At 51.6% G+C, this 27,458-nt stretch overlaps 1 protein-coding gene across 1 annotated transcript; it reads right to left on the reverse strand.

Annotated features, from left to right (window-relative positions):
- Positions 1-5,011: 5,011 nt before the first annotated feature.
- Positions 5,012-6,349, reverse strand: LOC136537841 (uncharacterized). The gene has a single exon (XM_066529809.1). The coding sequence runs from the start codon at positions 6,254-6,256 to the stop codon at positions 5,270-5,272; it is 987 nt and encodes a 328-aa protein (XP_066385906.1). The 5' UTR covers positions 6,257-6,349; the 3' UTR covers positions 5,012-5,269.
- Positions 6,350-27,458: the final 21,109 nt, after the last annotated feature.

Here is a 27,458-nt window from a genome sequence, read left to right on the forward strand (position 1 = left end):
AGAGGGGATGTTATGGATGCGACGAGTTGGGGCACTTTGTGGAAGTTTGTCCAAACAAGCCCACACCCAAGACAAAGAAGAAGGCGTGCAAGAACAAAGCCCTCACAACAATAAGGTCATGGGATGATTCTTCAAGTGAAGAAGAAAACCATCACAAGAGGCGAGGGCGCAAGCACTCATCATCAAGCTCTTCCCGTGTGTGCCTTATGGCACGAGGTAATGAAAGCTCATCCTTTAGTGAGAGCGATAGTGATGATGATTTGCCTTCTTATAATACAATTGTGCAACAAAATCTTAAATATGCTAAAGTTTGCACTAGTCAACAAAAGAAGCTCAAAAATTTAAAAGAAGAACTAGGTAGTTCACAAGAAGCATACAAAAATTTGCTTGAACAATATGAAAACTTTGCAAATCTCAATGTTGAACTATCTACTAAAATTGAGCAACTTGAGGCTAGTGCAACAACAAATGCTTGCACAATCAAGGATGAGCAACTTTTAAAGAAAAATGAAAAATTAAAAGAAAAGTTAGCTAGCTCACAAAATGATCATCAAAGTTTGCTTGCTAAAATGGAAATCATGTGCAAGCATTGTGATGAGCTAACAAATAAAGTTGCTAATCTTGAGGCCGTCAAAAATACCCCCACCAAGGCATCTAAAAAGAAAAGCTCGATCATTAAAAAGGATGCCTCTACTTCTTGCAATGATTTATGTTTAGACTCACCTTTGTGCAACCAAGTTTGTGTTGAGAAAGTTATTGCAGACACATGCACACAAGAGGTTGCAAAGGAGAATGAGCAACTCAAGCAAGAAGTAGCTCGCCTCACCAAGGACTTGACTCAAGTGAAAGGCAAGGCGAAGCAAACCCAACTTCATCAAGATAACACCGTCAAGGGAGTGAAGAAGCTTGATGAAGGACAAACCGTGGTTTGTTACGTGTGCCACAAGGAAGGTCACAAGTCCTATGAGTGCAAGGTGAAAAATGGGGGAGGAGCAAAGAAGAAGGAGAAAAAGCAAACAAGCAAGCTCTTCAACACCTACACCAACAAGGTGGACAAGAAGGCCTCCACACCTTATCTCTTGAAGAAGAAGAAAAATGACAAGGTGGTGGCCATCAAGGTGAACAAGCAAGCCAACAATGGGGTCAAACGCTTTTGGGTGCCAAAAGAAATCATTTCAAACATGAAGAGCACCAAGAAAGTTTGGATCCCGAAAGGGAAGTGAGAAGTCCGTCGGAATTCGGGGAATTTGGAGACTTGGCAAAGTATGGGTGCATTTAATGGGGTGCATCATGATGGACAAAGTCATTGCCAAGTAGGTTAGTGAATACTATGGACCCAAATTCCCCTTCCCATGTTAGGTAACTAGATGTCTTACTTTCAATTAGTATTCATTTCAAATGGCTTTGTCTTTCAATTGGTATACTCTTAAAGCATCTAGTTATCTTTCATGCCTAATGTTTGCATTTACATGCTCACATCTTTTGTTATGCATTCAATAGGTATATCATGTGGTAGGCTTGCTCGGTTACATTATCAACCCTTGGAGCAAACCTACATGGTTTAAAATTGTTTAGGAGCACGGCACATAGCTTGTTTTATAATTGATTATCTAATATGTGCAAAAGTCCAAATTGTAGATAATCTCTCCCAAATATCATCTTTCAAATGGTATTTTGATACTTAAATCTATATGCACAAATGTCACAAGTATTCAACACTTGTGTGCACAAATTTAGGGGGAGCTTAATCTACAAGTTGGATGCCTTGAGACTAACACTTGTTCAAATGATATCAAATTTTTTTTAAAACTATCACATTTGTAGTAGTCTCATTGTAAGGAAATTGGAGTCCCCGGAGTTAAGCATCATTCTTTAATTGGATTCATCATGTTGATTTCATTTCATATTTACATGCTTTCTCTATGCATTATATAGATTAAACTCTCTTGAACAATAAATTGCTAACTATGCATATGCTTTGTTTTCTATCATATGTATGCATATATTTAGGGGGAGCTTATTCTATATAATATGAGAGTCAAATTTTTGTGATCCATTTCACTCTACATACAAAGAATCATGAAATTTGACCCTCCCTTGTGCTACTAATGTCTTCCTTTTTGGTGTTTGATGCCAAAGGGGGAGAATTTGAAGGACCAAAGGCAAGCATCAAGTTGATGTCTACAAGTGGTAATGGTCCGAGAAAGGGAGGAACGTGACTTATGGATTAGTCTAAGTAGTGGGAGAAATTTTTTTTAGAAAGCTAGGCTTTAAATCCATAATATCATATGGGGACATTTACAAGGGCAAGACAAGCTTTTAAGTAAAGTTTCAATTGGTATCTATCAATTAATATCATATAACCTTGCCCTTTGCATTGTATCCTAGCAAGTAGGTAGTTTTTAACTTCCAAATTCTTATTATTTGCTTGCTTTGGTCGTGTTGGCATCAATCACCAAAAAGGGGGAGATTGTAAGGAAAATGGACCCTTGGTCCATTTACTTTGGATTTTGGTGTTTGATGACCAACACAACCAAATTGGACTAATGAATTTGCAAGTGTTTGTGTTGTAGTCCAACAGGGTGCAAGACGTGACTTGGACGAAGGCGACGTGATGATCCGATGATCAACACCTTAAGCAAGACCTTAGGAGCACAAGAAAAGACCCAAGAGATCAAGCAAAGTCCAAGCATGAAGATAGGAACCAAGCCATACGCAAGATCACGAAGAAACGAGCTCGTAGACGCGACCGGACGCAAGGACCGGACGCTGGACCGGTGGCTCGGCAAACAGGCGACCGGACGCAAGGACCGGACGCTGGCGGCAACCGACCGGACGCATGGCATCAGCGTCCGATCGAGTACAAAGAGGTTCCAGGCGCGCGAAACTGCGACCGGACGCGTCCGGTGGCAGGCGACCGGACGCTGGCAGCGTCCAATCGGTGGTTCGCGGCTGCAACGGTCGGGACGACCGGACGCGTCCGGTCAGGACGATTCTGCGTCCGGTCAGTAGCAGAATTGCGGGAGTTCGACCCCAACGGCTACTTTCTCAGTGGGGCTTATAAATACAACCCCCAACCGGCCATTTGAGAGGTGTGGAGCTGAGGAAACATACCAAGGGTGTTGATACACCATTTTAGTGATCTCCACATGTATAGTGCTTAGTGTTTTATTAGGTGATTAGCATAAGTGCTTTGCGAAGTGCTTAGGTTGATTAGACCACCGCTTATGCGCTTGCTCTAGGTGTTTGCCTAGTGTTTAGTGAGGTTTGCATACCTCTTGCCACCCCGTGCTTGCGAGCACAAGTGTTGTACATCGGAGGGGCTTGAAGTCTTACGAGATCACACCAACCGCGGTTGTGGTGTGGCCGCCACCGTGTACCAGAGGGAACAAGACCCGCGGCATTTCGGTCGGAAGCTTGATAGTGAAGACGGCGGGGAGCATCCGGGAGAGGCTTGCCGTGAGGCACATCGGAGACCCACTTGCGCGTGGGGAAGGCCCGAGGCTATCCACGGAGTCACCCGACCGGGAGCTTGGCCCTTGCGAGGGATTCCTTGCGAGGGGCTCCAACGAGGACTAGGGGGAAGCTTGCGCGCTTCTCGATACCTCGGTAAAAATACCGGAGTCGTCGACGGGAGTTTGCATATCTCTACCTTGCTCTTTAGCTTCCGCACTTACATTGATTACTTTACTACGTTTGCGATAGAGATAGCAACACACTAGCAAAACCATAGTTGCACATCTAGATAGCTTATCTATTGCATAGGTTTTGCTAGGGTTAGAAAATGAGGCCATAGTTTAGAGTTAGAATTTTAAGTTGCCTAATTCACCCCCCCTCTTAGGCGTCACGGTCCTTTCAGGGAGCTAATCAGCCTATTCTTTTTTTTTTTGTGTTTGATTGATGGCGTATCAGTCAACAAACAGTATTTTTCTCTCACGCCAAATCAACAACAGTACTTTTTTCAGCCATGGCAGCCAAACGAGCGGGGGATGTGGGGAAGGCCAGAGGCGGGGAGGTGGGACGTGCTGCCCATATTGACGATGCAGGGGCTAGATACCTCGACTCTGGTGTTACCGATAAGCTCAGAGTGTTAACCTTGCAAATTTGGGTATTGTGTTTTGAGGAAGTGCACCTAAGTATTTTACAAAATCTTATTTGAGTACTATCTCCTAATTTGAAATTTCTTAAGCTCGAAGCTAGGCATCAAAGCTATCGAGGTCAGCTTCACTGATCAACACATAAAATCTACTGCAAACAATGAATCTATGTAGGATATGCTAAAATTTATAGGGGTTAGGCGCCTGTTTAGTTTCCACCCCCAAATTCCAAAAAAGTGCTACAGTAGCCGTTACATCAAATCTTGCGATGTGCATAAAACATTAAATGTAGACGGAAAAAACTAATTATACAGTTTGATTGGAAATTACGAGACAAACATTTTGAGCCTAATGGAGGAGGGTGTTTTTTTTTTGAGGCGGGCGGCACCGCCGTCCCGGCTGGGAAAGGCGACTGCCTGCATGGACTTACAAAGGAGCATAGGTATTCGCTGCCGGGGGGAGAAGAGGCGTCGCCACCGGCCGGGGAAGGGACGACACCGCCGCCGGTCGGGAAGGCAGCGCGCCCATCCGATCCGTGAGCCGGGGGAGGGGTCAAGGCGGAGCCCGCCGCAGGCCACACGGCGCCCGAGCCGCTAGCCGCGCTGCCGGGGAAGGGACGACACCGACGTCGGTCGGGAAGGCAGCACGGCCGTCGGATCCGCGAGCCGGGGGAGGGGTCGGGGCGGAGCGGGACGGAGGGAGGAGGAGCCGTGGGCACGAGCCAGGGGGTGGGGTGGGGGGGAGCAGGGCGAAGGGAGGAGGAGCCGCGCCGCCCCGCCGCCGGGAACCGCTCCGGACCTTGGATGCCAAGGTGGAGGAAGCTAGGACTACAACACAAAGCGTGTCGTGTTGGGGGTGGTGGCCTTACGCATCCTGCCAGTGGTTTACTAGATGACGACATGACTCTGAAACAGTAACGCTAACAGGAGTATAATAATAATATAAACCCTGGAATAATACTACATACGATCCACATCTAAACAAATTCCACGCACTACCGACAAGAATAGGAGTAACCGATATAGGAGACGACATGAATGCCACAGCGAAGTGCAGTGCGTGTACGCACGTACATATGAGTACTAGACACACAGCTTATCTATATACTATACGTAGAAGATACGGTTTTGAGTTTGAGGTGGCTAGCCATGCATGTCACCGGCGGCGGCGCCTCAAAACGTAAGGGTACCCAGGCCACCGGCGGCCGTGAGATCGATGGTCATCATCCTGCCGCTCTGGATCATGCTGCCTAGGACGGGCTCTACCGTCGTAGCAGGCAGGATTCCCAAGCAGAACATGGAGGAGTCTCTGTACCAGACGGTATCGGCCGAGCCTCCCAACTCCATCGTCTGCATGACGTTATTGCTGGCGAGGAGGATTGCGATGCGCAGGAGCCGGTGCGGGACCGACAACGCCGCAGGGGAGTAGCACAGCTTGTCGGCAGTGATCAGGGAGGGCGTGGCCCCCGGGTTCAGCGCGTTCGTCTGCCCAATGACGGCCGCCCTGAGGCGCCCGTACAGGCTGCTCTCGAGGTAGGTGTACGGCTGGGCGGTGCTCAGGTACGCCGGCGGCGGCGGGCGGTTCAGCTCCGCTGGGGTCTGCACAGGGAGCTCCTCCTGGCCGACCCGTATGCCCGTGATCCGGACGTAGTACCGGCCGTCGTTGGGGTACCTGCTGGGAACCAGAGTAGTACTAGCACCAGTACCTGCTGCTGGTACATGCGGCTGCGAGGACCAGCAGACGACGACACTGTTGCCTCCGCCTTCTTCGCTCGTCACGTTGTAGGAGAAGCTGGGGAAGCTACTGGACAGGTAGCCGCCCCGGCCGAGACCGTTGCTGGAGGCGAGGGTGTCGAAGTTGTCGCCTCCAGGGTTTTGCTTGTCCATCCAGCCTTGTGCTTTGCACAAGTACTTATGGAGCTTGATCCCCGCCTTCCCGCCATTGCTGAAATCCTTCCAGCCCTTTTTCTTACCCAATTTCGTCAGGCCCGTGTTGGCCGTCATTTCCGTGACCTTGTCCACCAATTTCGTCAGGTCGGCGGCAACTTGCTCGTTCAACGCCATGACCGGACCAGCATGGATGGAAGCAAGGAGGAGGAGGGCAGGGAGCATCATCCTTTGCCGTAGTGGTCTGCAGCTGCTGCTACCGAGCTTCGCCATGGTCACGGCCACGGGTCGAAGGAAGAGAGAGCGATGTGTATGTGTTAGCTACTAGTGTGCTGTGTACCTCTATGCAGGTTCCGGAGTCGAGCTTGGATGAGTGAGGCAGAGAAACTCGAGCAGCAAGAGCCCCATTTATGGACGCCGAGGTAGCGGTCGATGCATGCGATCGACGCGGCGAGACGCGGGCTCCACCGCTCCACTTGTGCTTAACGCTTTATGTATGATGGAGCATGGATCCCACAAAAGACTGTTTGCTTCTCCGCGTGGGACGTGGGTACAGGATCCAAACACGCTCTCTTGTCGTAACTTAATTAAAGTTTTCTAATTTTAATTAGAGTTTTATATTGAAACGTATTAACATTGTAGTATTTCCAAAATACTGAAAAATACACTAGTATTTAAAACATACCTACTCGTGGATTTAATAAAATTCTGGTGCACTTTTTTACAAATTTGTTTAAAGTTATAAAATAAATTGCTTTAGAATAAAATTTGAAACCAACCTCCTACATTTTATAAAGGAGAGAAAGCACCCTTCTTCAATGTTAGAGAAGTTGTTTGCTTTCCGGTACATCACTACTACCTGTGGTATGGAGCTTGAGGAGCGGCAATGGTTATACAATGGCCCCATTCGCTTCTTTTATAATATGTTTTTTCGACTTGTTTTTTTATCGAAACAATATTTTTTTTCTAACAATAAATTAGCCGGAACAGTATTTTAGTTTATTTTTTTCCACACAAACGGGGCCAATTGTTTAGATCTCGGTCGAAGAGTGGTGTAGTGGTCTAGAGTTATGGTGAGACCGTGTGAGTAGCTGAGGTCAAAACCCAACCGGCCATGCTATCGGTTTAGTTGCTAGCTCGTTGTTTTTATGTTTTTGTTGCTAGTTTTTTTAGGGTTTTGTTGCTCTTTTGTACCGTGTTGCCTGATTTTTTTTTAAAAAAAACTACTTCTACATGTCAAGCAAGAACGGAAAATGCTGGCGCACTACAATTGGTTCAATGACTGAATATACAGTCAAGCTAATGATTGACAGTAACTCTCCGGTACCCATTGGAGTCCATGGATGCGCAGAAGGGTGATTAGTTACAATAATCTATGTCTTTTAAACAATCCATCTCTAATATTTTTTATTCGAAGAATGTACTCCCTACATCTATGGTTATAAGCAACTTTAAGTGATCCTGTGAGCTAATCTTAAGATTGACAAAGTTATCATAAATAACTGGTTATGGACATGCATATTGCTTGACATTGCAAGAAAGTATCGCCGTGTGAGTAGTCGAATGAGAGGGGGTAGGCACAACGTATAAGTCCAAGGTACTTTGTTCCCAAAAAAAATAACCAACGGTGTTTTTTAGAATTAAAAAAGACGGGTTGAAAGCTTTTTAGATGTTATATATATATATATATATATATATATATATATATATATATATATATATATATATATATATATATGTGTGTGTGTGTGTGTGTGTGTGTGAAAACAGGAGGGGTTGTATTTATTGACATAAAAGGAAAGATAGTTGTACAACTGATCAGGATACATAGATGTTGTTTGGTTGGCAACTGTAAATGCATACGATAATGCTATTGAATTACCCTGGGACCGTAAACAATGTATAAGTTATTACTGAATTTGTTTGGTTCCTGTCAGTACCGGAAACGGAAAGGCCTCTCGCGGCTTCGACAGTGATTTTTTTAACCATTTTTTAAAACTATTTTTAAATATAATACTATTTAGTTTTTTTTTTATACTAACACTTTTGACGGCGCCTGTTCAAATGGCATGGCGAAATCAAGTTGACACATGTACGTTGGCGCGGTAGGAGCGGTGCCCTGACAATGACCAGGCGGCGTTGAACGCTGACGTGGCCCGAGGTGCCGCGGCGTGGATCTTGGCGCGACGGTGAGACGCTACGGCGGATGGCGCGGGAAGGCGCAGGACGTTATTGATTTGACGCATGACGCTGAGCGAGGGAGCGCACGTCTCTCTCTCACTGCGTGCACCTACAGCGTGCCGTCCCGTCCCGTGTCAGAGGGAACGCGGTGTGGTGTGTGGGCTCCGTGACCGCTTGCGCGCTCATCGCATCCGTTGACAGCACCTCATCCGACGGTCAGAGAATCGAGTGAGCCCAGAAGAAAAAACACTCGAGTGACGGCTAGATTTATTACCTCTGCATGTGCCGGAGCCGGATGCATCGACGCGGCGAGACGCGGGCTCCACCGCTCCACTTGTGCTTAGCGCTTTATGTATGATGGAGCATGGATCCCACAAAGGACTCTTTGCTTCTCCGCGTGGGACGTGGGTACAGGATCCAAACACGCTCTCTTGTCGTAACTTAATTAAAGTTTTCTAATTTTAATTAGGGTTTTATATTGAAACGTATTAACATTGTAGTCTTTCCAAAATACTGAAAAATACACTAGTATTTAAAACATACTTACTCGTGGATTTAATAAAATTCTGGTGCACTTTTTTACAAATTTGTTTAAAGTTATAAAATAAATTGCTTTAGAATAAAATTTGAAACCAACCTCCTACATTTTATAAAGGAGAGAAAGCACCCTTCTTCAATGTTAGAGAAGTTGTTTGCTTTCCGGTACATCACTACTACCAGTGGTATGGAGGTTGAGGAGCGGCAATGGTTATACAATGTTCCGTTCGCTTCTTTTATAATCCATTTTTTTCGACTTGTTTTTTTAATCAAAACAATATTTTCTCTTTCACAACAAATCAACCGAAACAGTGTTTTGATTTGTTTTTTCGGCGACACGAACGGGACCAATTGTTTAGATCTCGGTCGAAGAGTGGTGTAGTGGTGTAGAGTTATGGTGAGACCGTGTGAGTAGCTGAGGTCAAAACCCAACCGGCCATGCTATCGGTACAGAGCCTGTTCGTTTGGCTGTGGCTTGTCGTAAACGATCGTAAATTTTTAGCCGGAACAGTATTTTTCTCTCACACAAACCAGCCAGCAGTACTTCTTCACGAACCAGCAACGAAACGAACCAGCCAACCGAACAGGCTGATAGTTGCTAGCTCGTTGTTTTTATGTTTTTGTTGCTAGTTTTTTTAGGGTTTTGTTGCTCTTTTGTACCGTGTTGCCTGATTTTTTTTTTAAAAAAAAAACTACTTCTACATGTCAAGCAAGAACGGAAAATGCTGGCGCACTACAATTGGTTCAATGACTGAATACAGTCAAGCTAATGATTGACAGTAACTCTCCGGTACCCATTGGAGTCCAGCTTGGATGTGCAGAAGGGTGATTAGTTACAATAATCTATGTCTTTTAAACAATCCATCTCTAATATTTTTTATTCGAAGAATGTACTCCCTACATCTATGGTTATAAGCATCTTTAGGTGATCCTGTGAGCTGATTTTAAGATTGACAAAGTTATCATAACTAACTGGTTATGGATAGGCATATTGCTTGACATTGCAAGAAAGTATCGCCGTGTGAGTAGTCGAATGAGAGGGGGTAGGCGCAACGTATAAGTCCAAGGTACTTTGTTCCCAAAAAAAATATCGAAGGGTGTTTTTTAGAATTAAAAAAGACGGGTTGAAAGCTCTTTAGATGTTATTATATATATATATAGGAAAACAGGAGGGGTTGCATTTATTGACATAAAAGGAAAGATGGTTGTACAACTGATCCGGATTTGTTTGGTTGGCAACTATAAATGCAGGCAACTGTAAAACAGGAGGGGTTGCATTTATTGACATAAAAGGAAAGGAAATTTTAGTTGCTGTCTCATCAAATATTTAAATATATATATATATATAATACTAAATATAGACTAATTAAGAAATTAATTAGCGACTAATTTGTCAGACGAATCTTTTAAACCTAATTAGTTCATGATTTGACAATGTGGTGCTACAGTAAACATGTGCTAATGACGAATTAATTAGGCTTAAAAATTCGTCTCGTGAAATACTGACAAATTATATAATTTATTTTTATTTATTAATATCAAACACCACGTGCAACGTTCTTTCGACACACCCTTTTAATTTTAGGGCCTATTTATATGCCGAAAAAATTGGCAAAATAGCACTATAGCAGTTTTCGTTGTTATTTGGCAATTAGTGTCCAATCATAGTCTAATTAGGCTTAAAAGATTCGTTTCGTGGATTTCGTCTAAACTGTGTAATTAGTTTTATTTTTTTATTTATATTTAATACTTCATGCATGCGTCAAACATTCGATGTGACGGGAAATCTTGAAAAATTTAGCATTTTGGGAGGGAACTAAACGGTACCCTAATCAGTGGATATAAGACTGGCCACAACGTGAGCTTTTGCCGGTGCTGAAAGAGGAGAGATAGTGTTTCAGCACCGGTGCTGAACATTGCAGCAGCCGATGTTTGGTCCAATTTTTCAGACGCCGTGGCAAGTGCGTTCACCGATGCCTGAACCAATAAAAAATTATTTCCAACCAGCCGAAGGGGAAAAGTCCCTGGCGCGTGAAAGGATAGAGAAAGAAGAGGCTGGTTCTGGGGGGGTCCAGGCACAGTGAATCGTCGATGCCCGCTGTGGAAATATCTGGAGTTGAGGCATCGGAACGTACGGGAGGCTAAAATTTTTTTCAAGCAACGACAACGCTGTGGTCAGTCTAAACACCACCGGGGTGAGAAGAACTGGCTGCTGGTACCACTGCTGCCGCTGCAGTCACAGCCTCTGCCGCCCCGTCTCCATCCGCCTGTTGATCGGCATGGTCCGCGTGCAGCGCCCTTTCGTCTATTAGACTGTCTCCAACGGATCTAACCCAAAAACAAGACGCATTCATCGGTTTAGGTCGTGCACAGTGAAAAAGTCCGTCACCCATAAACTCACCTCTCCATCCGTCGGGCGCAACAGAGCTTCCTCTTCCCTTCCTCCTCTCGCGAGCCGAGCAGATCCCGCCTCCATCCCCGCCGAGCGCCGAGACGGATTGATTTCTTCCTCCTTCCGCTAGATCCTGTGCGCTACGCGGCCGCGACCAACTCGCTAGAGAGGTCCCATCGCGGCGTGCCTGAGACGAGTAGGGAAGGGAGCCGAGCCGGGAGGCGCGTGGACCTCCATCGCGGCCGTCCAGCGCCGTCGCACGCCATGCGCGCCGCCCGCGCCTTGCGGACCTCCAGCGCGGCCGCCCGCCATGCGCACCGCCCGCCGTGCGGAGCTCCAGCGCGGCCGCTCGCACCACCGCCCACGCGTGCGCCGCGGCCGCCTCACCCTAGCTCGCCTAGCCACCGGCACGGAGCTGCTCGCGCGGCCGCCGGAGCAGAGTCGCTTGCGCGGCAGCAGGCGCGCAGCGGCTCTCTTTCTGCTCATCGACGGAGAGCCCATCGAGGAGCCCGTCGTGCAGCGCGGATCCGGACTCCACGACGGCAGCCGCGCCTTGCCGACCTCCATCGGCCCCGCCCCTGTGCCGGCCCCGGCGGTCGCTCCTCCGTCTCTCTGTGTGTTTTGCGTCGTCGTTCTCGAAGACGCTTTTTTGCGTTCCGGCACCGCTGCTACGCAAAATGGCTGGCTTGAATGCGTCCTCCGTTGGATCTTGAGCTTGGGACGTAAAAACACTGTGCACGACGCTTTTTGAGTTTGGGTCATCTTTTGCGTGCGTCGTTGGAGACAGTCTTATCGCCGTGATTCCCTTTGCTGTCTGGCTGAGCTACTATTCTTGCTTTTTGTTTTTTTCGTAGCCCTACACAGGAGTAGGCATCATGATCCGGATGGATCAAACACACGACACGAAAAGCTGGTGCAAGCTCCAAGCTCAGCACCGTAGCGATGCTACTGCGTTCGGCTTTGAGCTCATTTCAGCTTATTAACACTATTAAATCATCAGATCATTCGAAATTTACTGTGCACCGTACCAACCGAACACAGTAGCCACTCGTGGAGCTATCTCTAAGCAAACAGTGATCACATTCAGCACCGTGTCATGCCCGCTCGTGGGCTCGTGGCAGCCACTGAGGGCCGTTGCCTCCGTGAGGAAACCGAGGCAGGAGCGTCTACATTTAATGCTTCATACACATATCGTAAGATTTAATATAATAACTACTGTAGCATTTTTTGAAAAATATTTTAGGAACTAAACACAACTTCAGTTCAGTTCAGAGATCAGAACCCGTGAGCGGCAAATATCCGTGCGAGATAAAGTACGTTAATGAGGTAAATCTAGCCGTCACTCGAGTGTTTTTTCTTCTCGGCTCACTCGATTCGGTGACCGTCGGATGAGGTGCTGTCAACGGATGCGATGAGCACGCAAGCGGTCACGGAGCCCATACACCACACCGTGTTCCCTCCGACACGGGATGGGACAGCACGCTGTAGGTGCATGCAGTGAGAGAGAGACGTGCGCTCGCTCGCTCACTCGGTGCAGAGTAGTGGACGGGAGGCAGGAGGCTTGGGTGCAGTGAGAGAGAGACGTGCGCTGGCTCGCTCGCTCAGCGTCATGCGTCAAATTAATCACGTCCTGCGTCTTACCGCGCCATCCGTCTTGGCGCGCTACTGCCGCATCTAGATCCACGGCGCGGTAGCCCCGGCCATATCAGTGTTTAACGGTCCGGTCGCTGCCATGTTATCGCTCCTACCGCGTCAACATACATGACACGACAACGTGATATTGCCACGCCATTTGAATAGGTATTAGTTTTAAAGAAAAAAATTAAACAATATTATATTTAAAAGTATTTTTTAAAAAGTGTTAAAATAAAAAAAAATCTCGGCAGCGCTGGCGTCTTCTCCAACCTTCAGCAGCAGCTGCTGCGGCCACGTGAAAATGCAGAACACCCATGTTGCCTTTGGCTGCAGGGCCTGCAGCTCGGTGGAGCTACCGATTTTTTTGTTTTTACTCTCTTTTTTTTTAATTTTTCACAAATATGCTTCCGGAGATATGATTTTAAAATCTGGACCTTTAGCTCGGCGTCATCGTTGGTGGCATCGACATTACACGTCTCGGCGCCATAGATTCAGACGCCTAGGTCAGGGCTGTGACATGGCAGCCAGCTCGGCGCCGTGGATCTTGGCGTCAAGCTCGATGCCATGGATCTTGACGTCGAGCTTGGCGTCGTGATTATTGGCGCCAAGCTCTGTCTTATATGGGCTCTCCCTTCCTTTCTCTCTCTCTTCCTCTCTATTTCGCGAGCCAGAGCGCAGCGTCTGCCGCCGCGCGTTGCCTCGGCCACGGCGCCCACGCCCTCGCCGGCGCCCGCCACCACGCCCGCGGCCCATGCCCGGGCCCTCACCGGTGCCCACGCCCACCGCACCCTCGCCGGCGCCAGCCACCGCGCCCTTGCCGGCGCCCGCCACCGTGCCCGCGGACCGCGCCCTCGCCCACTCCCACCACCGCGTCCTCACCGGCGCCCGCCACTACGCCCGCAACAGTGTCGGCCGCCTGCGGCCCCAGGCCGCTCGCGTCGCCTCGCCGTGCGGAACGCCCGCAGTCCCGCGCCCGCAGCACGCCACCGTTGGCCCCAGCCCCTGCAGCGCTCGGCCATGCCATCGCAGCACGGCTCGTCGCCTTCACCCACGCCCGGCGTCCGCTACGACTCCGTCCTAGGGCCATCGATCCGACGTCCGCCGCGACTCAGGTAGTTAGTTTTGATTGTAGTGTGATAGTTTTGGCATTTGTTATTTACGAGTTAATGTGATGCCTCAGATAGTTAATTTAGTTAGTGATCTAGTGAGATAGATATATAGAAACATAGAAACATAGATACATAGGTACATAGATATAGATAGATAGCTACTTAGATATGTAGTTATATGTTTAGTTAACTAAATAGGATCTAGCTATTTAGTGAGTACACTATATATATACACGTAGTTATTATCTTATTTACTTAGTTTGTAGTTAGAAAGTTGTCGGGTACCTTAGAACGGGGTACCCCGAGCGAACAATCAAAGGGGTCACTTAAGTCCCATAGAAAACAAAGCTGGACGGTAAGCCGTGGGCCCCGCACCTGCCACGTCCAAGCCCACCAGGCCCTCCGCCTCGCCTCGAGCATTGCGCAGGAGGTCTCGACGTCCTGACGCAATCTTCGCCTCGCGCGAGGCTCTCCATGGAAGGCCTCGGCAGGGAACACGATCTTCGCTTCGCGCGAGGCTCTCCACGGAAGGCCTCGGCAGGAGGTGCCTTCTCCGTATCACGCGAGGCTTCTCACGAAAGGCCTCAGCAAGGAGTCCGATCTCCATCCCGCACGAGGCTCCAATCTCCGTCCCGCGCGAGGCTCCGATCTCCGCCCCGCGCGAGGCTCCGCTCTCCGTCTCACGCGCGGCCTCATTCCCCATATCGCGCGAGACCAGCTTATCCATAGTCCGTCGCCCCCGCCTCGGCCGGTCTTCCCGACAGCACGTTATGTCACATTAATACTTCAACCACTCTCGTAATCTCAGCCGGACGATGGCTCGACGCCACAGAATGGCCGACGGGACCTGAGGTCGCATCAACGCCATACCGGCTAGGACAAGGCATGGCGGGGATTACCGGCCACTATGTTCTGGCGCTGTGCCCGCGATCAGCGCCCACACTGCACTGTGCCCCGCGATCCCTGCCTCGAAAACAACGTGACATGGACAACTTGGCTCGGGTTATCATCGCCTCCAAGTCGGCGCATCAGATCAGCCTCCCACTCGAGGCCTCGGCACTATACACCAAGGTCTCGGCTATCTTGGGGTTCGTGCCCGCCGAGACCCCCCCACTGTGGTGCGGCCTCGGCGCCGAACAAGCCTCGGCCTCGCGCACAGTCCGTCCACAGTGGTTTGCACATCCACCGCCGCACCCACTCCGAGGTAGTCCCAGGGCTCCCACGACGCACAGGATCGGATGGGACTGGCACGTCGCCCTAGTGCTCCAAGGACGGACCACTCCGACGACCACGCCGCCACAGGAATAGGCCACAGGGCTCGGACATGCCGCCCCTATTGGCACGACGTCGCATAGTTAACATATGTACTGTTCTTGTCTTCCCTTCAACTATAAAAGGAGAGGACTTGGGCCACTTAGGGAGGAGAGACGGAGAAGAACATCTTGTAACACACACACACGCACATCCCTGCCGCCTGAGAGCAACGTCTCAGATGGCCCACACGACACCTTGCTGAGACCTAAGACTAGCTCCATCTCTCCCCTAGCTTGTAACCCTCTACTATGAGCACTTCGGTGCAAGGAATACAAGATCGATCTCTCAGACTAGACGTAGGGCGTCGATTGCCTGAACCAGTATAAACCTTGTGTCTCTTTGCATCACCATCCGGGATTAGGGGCACGCAGTTCTAATTCACTGGTTGGTTGAGGACCCCCCGGTCCGAAACACCGACAGTTGGTGCGCCAGGTAGGGCCTCTGCGTGTCAGTTTCGTCACCCTAGCAGGTCCCGGATGGCAGACCCCGTACGACCATTACGTCTCAGCACGGTGGTTTGGTTTGGGAGCCTAGAGTTCATGTCCCTAGGGCATGAGTACGACATGGTACTCCTCACTCCTCGAGCCCCACCAACCGACGATGAAGTCACGCACCGATAGCCTAGGCGCAGGCGGCGCCCGGGCGGCCGCTCTCGCCGCGCTCGCCAGGCACGACGCGAGCAAGACCACCCTGACGCTACGCGAATCTAGGGCGGCACGCCGCTCCCCGCCGATATCCTATGACCAGCTGTTGGCACAGGGTCCCTGGCTGGGGACCTGTCTAGCCTGAGCTTCGTGACTGCCGCGTCAGCCTCCTCCTCCTCATCAGGCAGGACATACTCATCGTTGATGGCTGGGAGGTCGACGCTGATGTAGTGAGAAGAGATGACGGCCAGCGCGCGCTTGACACCCGTGTGCAGCGCTCCTCGGAGTCGCTTGCGCATCTGGTTGCTCAGTGCAATCAAACGGCTCCCTAGGGAGCTGCCTGACTAAACCCCTTCAACCTCCAGGGCCTCACAGGCAGAAAGGGTAGCACGCTTCAGCGCTTCATGCTCCCCAATCTCGGTCTCGAGCACCGTCTGCACCGTGCTGGAAGCCTCGGCGGCCTGAGTAACCTCCGCCTCTGACTCTGCACCGCGGAAAATGGAATGAGGTCAAGCGAGAGAGAAAACAAGGGAGTTAGGGGCGGAAACCCATGGAACTCACCCTTGGCCTTCTGCTCCCAGCGTCGGGTCTCGACCTGATAGGCCTCGGTTTTCTCCTTCCAACGCAGGGCCTTAGCCCTGGAAGCCTCAGCCTCCTCCTTCAAGTGGTGGGCCTCGACCTGAGAAGCCTCGGCCGCCCTGGAAGCTTCACTCCCTAGCTCTGCGTCACGTAAGGGAGTTAGGGAGTGAACATAAGAAAAAGAAAACAAAATAAGGGGACTAAAACTCACCCTCGACCGTCCCCCTCCAAACCATAGCCTTGGTCTGCGAGGCCTCAGCTGCAGCAAGGGCCTCATCCAAGGCACCTTTCGTCAGCTGGTGCGCCCTCTGTTCCGCCCCCAGCTGCCCCGCGAGATCCGCGATCGAGGCCGTAGCTTCAACGGCTCGGCCCCTAAAGGCATCCTGATCTCTGACCGTGCGGGTGAGCTCCTCCTCCAACTCCTTCACCCGCGCCGCTAGAGGGGCAAGCTACGTCTAGGCCGTGGTTGCCTCGACCTTCGCGTCGGCACAATGAAGGCGGAGGTCCTCTACCTCCACGCTCCACGCCGACAGGAGCTCGTTGGTGCCGACAAGAAGGCCCTTCTACCATTGAAGCTGGTCCTAGACACCCCTCTCCCGCCAAAGAAAGACCGACTTCCTGAGGGACCGGGTCTCGAGCTCCTAGGCAACTTTGGGTAGTTCGTCGGCCACCACGGACAGCGCCGTCCATAGCAACCACTCCGCCAGCTAGCGGTATTGCTCGAAGGTGCCCCAGCGCCCGCCCTTGGCCGCATCCTCGAGGGCGAATAGAGGCTCCCCCTTAGGGTCATCCCGGTTCCGCCACAGTACCCGCGGGTGATCCCATCCACGAGGCTCGGGTCGCACCTGCACGAGGGCCGAGCTTCCCTCGTCCAAGAGCGGCGCCGGCTGCTCCACGGCATCGGTCTCCTCAGCGTCGACCACCTCCTATGCCCGGGAAGTATCGTCGGAGGAGATCGGATAGACCTCCGCCTCATGGGCGCTCTCTCGCAACAACGGTGGGCCCTGAACCAAGGGCACCACCAAGGCCTCCGCCGCCTTCATCTCCGCCTCCTCGATAGACGGCCTCGCCGCCATCACGACGGCCTTGGTGATCTTAGGGGCTCCGACCTCTGCAATTATGGCCTCGATGGTCTTGGGGGCTTCGGCCTCCGCCATCATGGCCTCGGCAGACGCAGAGACACCGATCGCGGCGACTGCGGTCTCGGTGGTCTTGGGTGCCCTGTCCTCTATCACCTCAGCCTCGAAGACCCCAGGGGCCTCGTCAACCAAGGGCACGCCGGCCCCATCCGACTCGTGAGCCTCGCCCCCGCGAGGCGGAAGCGCTCCCTCCCTTGTCTGTGTAGGGGCCGCCTCGGCAACCCTTCCTTGGGTGGCCGGCCCCCTTGGGTCGACCCTTGCCGACGCCGCATTGCGTTGGATAGCGGCTTGTGCCTCCGCCACCCAGTGGGCGGAGGAGCCGGGGCTCGCCTTAAGCGCCTTAAGGGGCGCCAAGGGGAGCTTGTTCGCAGGCCGCTTCCGACTAAGGAAAAATAACCTACAGGGTCAGCGCGAGACCAAAAAAGCGAACGGAAGGCACTATAACCCTACCAAAAATACACTTACCTTGATCAGGGCGGTAGCCGCTTCGCCACAGCAAACCTCATCCGCAACGGCGGAGGCGGCGGCAGGGGCATCACCTCCGTATCCATCGGCGTCGGTCGGTCCTCAATGGACCCCGGCGCCCCTTCGGTCCTCTGTGGGGGCAGTGGCATCGTCTCCACCGCCACTCACTCCACCACGGTTGCCGAGCCCACTGGGCTGACGGCGTGTTTGCCCAACGCCCACGCCTCGGGCGTGTCGGCCTCGGCCCCGAAGCGGACAACCGTCGGCCCCGGGTCCGTTTCTCCTCCTCCTCCCGGGAGTGCCGGGCTGCTTGCCGACACCCCAGGCGCCACCTCCACTATGTCAGGAAGGTGGTCCAGGGGACCTCGCCCTAGGTCACCCCCGTTATCCCCATCTGAGGTCTCCGTCGACAGCGACGTCGATGGGGATTCCTCCAGCGGGAGACCCTCCTTCCTTTGTTGGCGGCGGCGCTTATCCAACTCCTCGTGCGTGAGGAGTTGCTTCGTGCATTTCGCCGCCTTGGTGTCTTTCTGTTTTTTCTGTGCGTCGGCATGCACGTGGTTGATCGCCCACTGCCTCGCATCCTCAGGAACAGGCGGAGGAGAGGAGCGCACGTCCCTCATCCCCTACAGGAACGACGAAACACCGCATAAGGAAACAAGGGGCAAGGGGAGATTGAGGAGGCTCGGAGGCTACAGCGGCACACGACTTACCAGCGAAAGGAACCCCCGCGACGGCCGCATCGCGATAGGGGTCAAGTTGCCGCCCCTCAGCTTCGCCTCTACCATCTCCCCCACCCAACGAAGAATTTCCTCGTTGGAAAGGGCAGAGGAGGACATCTGGGTGCCCTCAATGGGCTCACCCGGCTTCATCTTGAACAGCCGCCGGCGCCGAGCCATCTGCGGCAGCACCCTTCGGCGGTGGAAGGCGGCCACAACCACAGCCACGGTGAGACCATGGCCCCGTAGCCTCGCCAGCCCCTCCAGAAGCGGCTGCAACTTGGGCTGGTCGTCCTTCGGGACGCCGTACTTCCACCTCTTCGGGCAACTCCCCACAATCCACCCAGTGTAGGGGGGAAGTCCTCCATCGTCGTTGCGGAGGTAGAACCAACTCGTGTACCACCGGCGATTAGAGGACGTGAGTTGGGCCGGGATGTAGAGGTGCAGGCGGTCCTGACGCACTTGGAGAGTGCAGCCGCCAGCCCTCGTCGCCTTCCTCTTACCCGACGTGCCCATTGGCTTGGTAGTATGCCCCGCCCGGAACAGGTGGAGCCACAACTCCCAATGGGGAGCAATCCCCAAATACCCCTCGCAGACGGCAACAAAGATAGCCGCTTGAGCGATAGAGTTGGGATTAAAGTTGTGGAGCTCCACGCCGTAGTAGTGCGGGAGTGCCCGCGTGAACCGATCCGCTGGGACGCCGAGGCCGCGCTTGTGGAAGGAGACGAAGCTCATGACGTAGCCGTCGCGAGGCCTCAGCTCTGGCTCGCCATACGGAGCAATCCACTCCGGCCTGCTAGGGTCTGTCACCGGGCGAAGGAGTCCACCATCGACAAGCGATTGAAGCATCTCCTCGGTGGTGTCCGACGGGTCCCAGGGGTCTGCCTCGACAACGACGATGTCGCCGGCCATGGGTGCGATGGAGGAATCGGGTGCGGCGGTGAGTTTCTTCTCTCTCTCCCACGCTCTTGCTTTTTTCTCGCTTTCTCCCTAGGCTCGCTCTTCTCTCCTCTTCTTCCCAGCACCCGATGCTCTAGCGGTGGCTCGACGGAGGCAGTGCTAATGCAGGCAAGGTAAGACGAGGAGGGGCGAGACCCTTCGAGTATTTATGCAGGGAGGAGGCAAAACGAACGGGCGATGAAATCGGGGAGGTTTTCCCCCCGATCCGGCGTAGTTAACCACGAGCCGATTTCGCCGGCCCACGCGCCCACATCTCCCGCATTAAATGCGAGGACAGTTATGTCCCATCCACCACATCACGCTCGGCCACTATGGTAGTAGGCGTCATTTCACCTCCCCATGAAACTGCCTCAAAAGGCGCACCACGCATCGCCGAGCCAATAGGGAAGATATTCCCTGCGGCCTATTCCTTTCGTATGAAGGAACCAGGCTCTGAGCCTATTACGATCCAGGGGTTCAAAGGCTAAGCCCCAAAGGGTTTCGACAGCCGCCTCGGGATAACAGAGTCAGGGATGACCACGGGCGAGCCTATACGGGGCCGAGGCCCAAGCAAGCGAAACGCTTGGGACGCCCAAAGTCGTGTTTGAGACCGGCAGGAAAGTCTCCGAATGGGATCCCACCATAGGGAGGCATCGAGCCACCGAGGCCCAGCGAACGGCCTCAGCACCCACTAGAGACATCCTCTAGTACTCTTGGAGTGTGTCTCTGGACCGCTAGCCGTCCCCTAGCGAATGGGGTTCGGGCCTCCACTTGGACTACCCGATAACAGCTCACCAGAAGTGCCACCGCTCGTGCCCACTGAGGGTAGCGAGGCACATTCCACCCCTCCTTCTGAGCAAAAAGGAAGCATGAGGGTTGCACAAAAAGTTAGGGGAACCCCTGACGGCCTTCTCATTCTATGCAGAGGCTAGGGGGCTCTTCCTGCAACCTTGCCGAGACCCAGTGACCCCGACTCGCACTCAAAGGGGCTTGGCAAAACAAAACCCTCCTTTCGAGCAAAAAGGAAGCGTGAGGGTCGTACAAAAAGACAGGGGAGCTCCTGACGGCCCTCTCACCCTGTGTAGAGGCTAGGGGGTTCTTCCTACAAATACGCCGAGACCCCACAACCCGGGCTCGCGCCCAAAAGGGGCCTCAGCAAACAAACCCTCACACACGAGGGGCGTATAAAAAGCCAGGGGAACTCCCGATGGCCCTCTCGCTCCATGCAGAGGCTAGGGGCTCTTCCTGCAACCTTGCCGAGACCAGAATGGGCTCGGCAAACAAACCCTCCGTCCGAATGAAAAGGATATGTGAGGGTCGGATGAAAAAGTCAGAGGACCCCCGACCGCCCTCTTGCTCCAGGCGAAGGCTCAGGGGCTCTTCTTGCACCCAAGACCAAGACAAATGGTCCCAGCCCACGCTAGAGGTTTAATTACAAAACACGATAAAGGGCACCGAGCCCGTTACGGTTTAGGGGTTCGAAGGCTGGGCCTCCAAGAGGTTTCGATAGCCGCCCCAGGGCAACAGAGTTAGGGACGACTTTGGGGCGAGCCTACGAATGGCCCAGGCCCAAGCGAACAGTCACTCGGGGCGTCCTAAGTCATGTCCGAGACCAGCAGGGAAGTCTCCGAATGGGATCCCACCGTAGGGAGGCACCGAGCCATCGAGGCCCAGTGAACGGCCTCGGCACCCACTAGAGAAACCCTCTAGTACTCTTGGAGTGCGTCTCTGGACCGCTAGTCGTCCCCTAGCGAACGGGGTATGGGCCTCCACTCGGACTCACCCGATAACAGCTCACCGGAAGTGTCCACGCTCGTGCCCATCGAGGATAGCCTGGCACATTCCACCCCTCCTTCCGAGCAAAAGGAAGCGTGAGGGTCGTACCCAAAGTCAGGGGGGACCCTTGATGAACCTCTCGCTCTGTGCAGAGGCTAGAGGGCTCTTCCTACAGCCTCACCGAGACCCCCGCAACCCGAACTTGCGCTTATGGGCTCGACAAATGGAAAAAGCCCCTGGAGGAGTAACTCCACTCCTCCAGGGCCTCGGGGGCTACACCCGGCGGGTGCGCTCGTGCGCACCCACCGGAACCTCAAGAAACAAAACCCAACTCCTACGGGGGCGGGTATAAACCAAGCCTCGGCAAACCCTCAGGGAGAGTGCACGCACTCCCCTGGAGGCTCGGGGGCTACTGTCGGGTACCTTAGAACGGGGTACCCCGAGCGAACAATCAAAGGGGTCACTTAAGTCCCATCAAAAAACAAAGCTGGACGGTAAGCCGTGGGCCCCGCACCCGCCACGTCCGAGCCCACCAGGCCCTCCACCTCACCTCGAGCCTCGTGCAGGAGGTCTCGGCATCCTGACGCAATCTCTGCCTCACGCGAGGCTCTCCACGGAAGGCCTCGGTAGATAACACGATCTCCGCTTCGCGTGAGGCTCTCCACGGAAGGCCTCGACAGGGGGTGCCTTCTCCGTATCGTGCGAGGCTTCTCACGAAAGGCCTCAGCAAGGAGTCCGATCTCTGTCCCGCGCGAGGCTCTGATCTCCTCCCCGTGCGAGGCTCCGCTCTCTGTCTCGCATGCGGCCTCATTCCCCGTATTGCGCGAGACCAGCTTATCCATAGTCCGTCGCCCCCGCCAAACCCGGTCTTCCTGATAGCACGTCATGTCTCATTAATACTTCAACCACTCCCGCAATCTCAGCCGGACGATGGCTCGACGCCATAGAATGGCCGACGGGACTTGAGGTCGCATCAACGCCATACCGGCTGGGACAGGGCATGGCGGGGATTACCGGCCACTGTGTTCTGGCGCTGTGCCCGCGATCAACGCCCACACTGCACTGTGCCCTACGATCCCCGCCTCGAAAACAACGCGACATGGACAACTTGGCCCGGGTTATCATCGCCTCCAAGCCGGCACATCAGATCAGCCGCCCACTCGAGGCCTCGGCACTGTACACCAAGGTCTTAGCTATCTTGGGGTTCGTGCCCACCGAGACCCCCCACTGCGGTGCGGCCTCAGCGCTGATCAAGCCTCGGCCTCGCGCACAGTCCGTCCATAGTGGTTTGCACGTCCACCGCCACACCCACTCCGAGGTAGTCCCAGGGCTCCCACGATGCACAGGATCGGATGGGACAGGCACGCTGCCCCAGTGCTCTAAGGATGGACCACTCCGACGACCACGCCGCCACAGGAACAGGCCATAGGGCTCGGACATGCTGCCCCTATTGGCACGACATCGCATAGTTAACATATGTATTGTCCTTGTCTTCCCTTCAACTATAAAAGGAGAGGACTTGGGCCACTTAGGGAGGGGAGACAGAGAAGAACATCTTGTAACACACACACATACACGCACATCCCTGCCGCCTGAGAGCAACGTCTCAGATGGCCCACACGACACCTTGCAGAGACCTGGGACTAGCTCTTCTCTCCCCTAGCTTGTAACCCCCTACTACGAGTACTTCGGTGCAAGGAATACAAGATCGATCTCTCAGACTGGACGTAGGGCGTCGATTGCCTAAACCAGTATAAACCTTGTGTCTCTTTGTATCACTATCCGGGATTAGGGGCACGCAGTTCTAATTCACTGGTTGGTTGAGGACCCCCTGGTCTGAAACACCAACAAAAGTACTTGTTAGGTACTATCTATCGTCTAATTTGGACTAAAGGACATATGTTTCGTTACGTGTTTGAACTAGATGGACAACCTAGTAACCATATATCATGGAGGCACCATTGTCAGACTGGGCATATTTTAACCGAGAACCGATAACCAAACCGAACCGAGCCGAACCGAACCAAACTTTCGGTTTTTCGGTCTTTCGGTTTTGGTTTCATGTTTCTAGTGTTTCGGTGTTCTGCTTTGGCATCGGTTTGCAGGCGACGAAAACCGAACACCTGATCAAACCGAACTCTGTTGTAGCGCACCCTGCCGCTCGCAATCGCACGACACCAGTCCTAGCCCAAGAAGGCCCATCACGTGAAGCTCCCAGAACCTGTAGCCAAAAGGAAGGACTCCCGTGACCGTGTCCCTATCTTGCCATCCCTCTCTCCTTTCCTTTTCCTTCATCCTTATCTCTTTCTCCTTCGTTCTTCTCTCGAGTCTCAAATCTCGATCTATCCGCTCATGCGACGCAACCGTGCGTGTGAGCAGCGAGTGTGGAGTGCGGACGAGCGGCAAGCTTGTCGTCATGGCCGCGCATGGCGAGCTAGGTGGCGCGGCTACACGTGGTAGCCCCGGCAGCCAACGCGGCAGATGGTGCAGGCACAGGGGGCGAGTGCGAGTTGAGCGCCCTGGGAGGCAGCGCGGGAAGATGCAAGTGCAGCGAAGATGGTCAGCGAGCACTGTTGGTCATCAAATCAGGCACCAACCCACTTTGAACTGCGATGGTGGCATGCGACACCCACACAGGTATTAATTTTCATTGGTTCTTGGCTCGTTGGGGAGACGTGAGCAAGAGTCGATGGAGCGGATGAGCGGCAGGGACATATGCTAAAGTTTGAGGGAAACCGAACACCGAGCCAATTAAACCGAAAACCAAACACATCGGTTTCTATTTTTGACGTCCACCAATCGGTTGTTGTTTTGCGCAAACCGAAGTTTTTCAACACCGAACAAACCGAACTGAATGATCGGTTTAAACCGATTGCCCACCCTAACACCGTTGAAAGCTATCGCTATGGATATGTTGAGTTTGTGGACATACAAAGCGTGCCTATGCTATTCAATGATAGGCCTTCATTTAGTGAGATGGTTGCAAGGGCTCAGGAAGAGCTGCATTGCCTTGGAGATGATGATGATGGCATTGTAGTTGAGGGTGTATCGCACCTAAGTTCTCCTTCCAACATCCTCAGGCGAATGATCCTAATTGGGGTGTGTGAATCAGTGGAAGAACTATGTGAGATCGGCTATGAAGAGACAGCTGCAATGTTTGGACGTGGTTGTGCGTCGGATGTTAGTTGATCCCATCCCTCATGAGTTTTCCCCACCAATGGGTCAACAGGCACACTTTGACCCTTCCATCCTAGAACCTAATATGGATGTGGAGGTTGCACCTACGGTTCCCGATACTCAATCTGCCCCCAATGAGTTAGTTGGAGATGCTTGTCAGACTCATGATGTTATGACAGATCCTCCTCATGAGATCTCTTTGACATAGAATTATCCGAGTAAGTGTCTTATGCACATGGTTATTGGGACCTTACCCTATTCCTTACATCTAATTTTTTATTCTTTCCTCATTTTTCTACTTATGTTTCAGTAGACATTTCTAACAATGTGGATGTGCCCACTATTGCTGCGCAAGTGCTCTATGGAGATGGATTCCGTGGCTCCAATAGTGTTGAAATTATGAATAATTCGGAGCCATATGAGATGGCATGGGCTCTTGATTCTGATGATGATCGTCCTATTGGAGAGCTGACAGAGAGTGATGTTGAGATGCTGAGGCTACCAAGCTGGTACCAACATGCGACACGTAGCAGGCTGAGGCTACAATGGACAGAAGATGACTACGCCAACATCGAGTCCTCCGACGATGAAGACACGGCGTACGACCAATCTACTCATACAGGAAGGCTAATTAGGCTTCTTGTGACTAGTTATAACACATTAAAACGGCGACTAAATCTACCTCTGCCTATATATACACAATGCTGGATGCATTGATACTTACTACCCAACTAGTATTTTTTTGTTGTAGTACCAATGTCTGGAGGGTCGTCTAGAGGGAGAGAAAAAGGGAAGGGAACTACCATTATGTGGGAGGGTTCTCTTGGTCCTGATTTCTTTGAGAAAGCTCTTTATGAGAGGTTCCTAGTTGAGAGCAAAAATAATTTCACCAAAGAGGCACCACTGATAAGATACGATGAATGAAAAGAAGAGTGACTAAAATGCCTGTATGGTGAGGACTGCCTAGTGCAGATGTTCACCGAGGGAATAGATGGAGGTCGTCGTTTCTTTAAATGCCCGCGAGCATGGGTAATTGCTATTACTATTTGTTTCTTTAATATGTTCCTCTTTTATACAACTTACATGACATACTTATTGCAGACTTTCTTGGCCAAAGAAAACTATGGGTTCACTAGGTGGGTCGATCCTCGACCTATTTATCCATATGTGGAGTACATCTACTACCTATAGGACCGTATCTTTGATCTAGAAAAGAAAGTTAGCAGCGGTTATAAGGACGATGAACAGGACGACAACAACAATGTGCCGATTCACATGAGACACTCTGCAATGATCCATATTGTACCTGCCCTAACCACAAGAACAAGGGACCTCCGCTGTCACCCCCATCACCACCACCACCAACAATGGGAGGCTACTGTGGAGAAGGTGCAACACAATTTGCTATGTGACCACATTACTAGGACGACCCTATCTTATTCATATAGCACATCTATGTGTTTGTTGTTTGGTTTAATTACCTAAGACATGGTTAGGTTTAGTCGAAGGAACTATGTACCCTAGTTCGGTACATGTTCTCATATGACATTTTATGTGTTTTATGTGTTGAATTATAAAATGCCCTACTTCGTTAGGTTTTGTTTGCAGCATGTGATCATATTTCACTACGTCCGCAATATTATACTGAATATTATGACCATAAATAATGAAAACAACTACATAATAAAAAATCCAATACTATACCACATTAAACAACACAATATTACTAGAAGTATGTGTCGATAGTAGACAAGATTGTTCATGAATAAACCATAGAACTAGCAAGTCATGAAGACTACTGAGTGCAACGAGGCCACTTTCCCTTCCTCAGGGCATCGAGATTCTCCTCCATCGCTGCTTTCGCTCGGCGTGCACGCTCAAGCTTCTTCTCCCTCTCCTCCCTGTACGCAGCAACACGTCTCCTTTCCTCCTCTTCCTTGTGCTCCTTTTTTGCAGCCTCCTCTCCACGTCTTTTCTCTATCATCTCCTTGTCCTCTGCCTCCCACCGCAATAGTTCTGCATCCATTCCTTGTCTTCAGGCTTGATCTCAGTGTTAATCCACTACTCAAAACCATAGAGCGGTGGAGGGGTCTGCAAAAAATGCAATTGTTACAAAAACAAAAAAAATCATGCAAGATGTCATATGACACAAATATTAATTCCTCACCATCTTGTTAATGTGGCGCTGACGAAGTGTAGGCTCAAACGCAAAATTAGAACGCATCCAATACCTCTGCCTATACGTGTCCTCTTCATCGGACTTGCTACCTTACAAGGATCGCTGCACAAGCGCATGGGCACTGGAACACCACTAGGCAGAGGCAATGGGTCGAAGGCATTTCCGGTCATCCGGCCATAACTATAATTCAACCAATTTCATTCTAAGAACCGAAAGCAATTAACATTAAACCCTAAACCAAGGGTTTTCCATGTGATGCACAACAATGAACCCATAATATAACAACATGTGATGAGGTTACCTTGATTTGCTAACTTTTCCATATCTTGACATCCTACGGTTGTATAATATAAATATTAAAAATTACATGAAACCCTAAGTAATGATGATTCTTAGGTTGAAAAATCCGACTAATATATACCGAATCGATGCGAAAAAAACTAGAGGGGAGCGAGGATACCTTGCTCTCGAAGATCTACGGATCAAATCAAAATTTCCAAGGTCCAATATTTTGATTCGTGGGGTAGGGCGAAGTGGGGAGAGAAAAAATCCCGAGAGAAAGGAGAAAGAAGAGGAAGAAGTCTCGGGCAGGAAGGTTCAGGGCCGGGTTAAACACCACCTTGGTGCCATAGATCTATGACATCAAACTCGACGCCAGGATCTACGGCGCCAGCTCCTACTAAGTCACCG

The sequence above is a fragment of the Miscanthus floridulus genome, chromosome 2 (genome assembly GCF_019320115.1).
Source record: "Miscanthus floridulus cultivar M001 chromosome 2, ASM1932011v1, whole genome shotgun sequence".
NCBI classification, from domain to species: Eukaryota; Viridiplantae; Streptophyta; class Magnoliopsida; order Poales; family Poaceae; genus Miscanthus; species Miscanthus floridulus.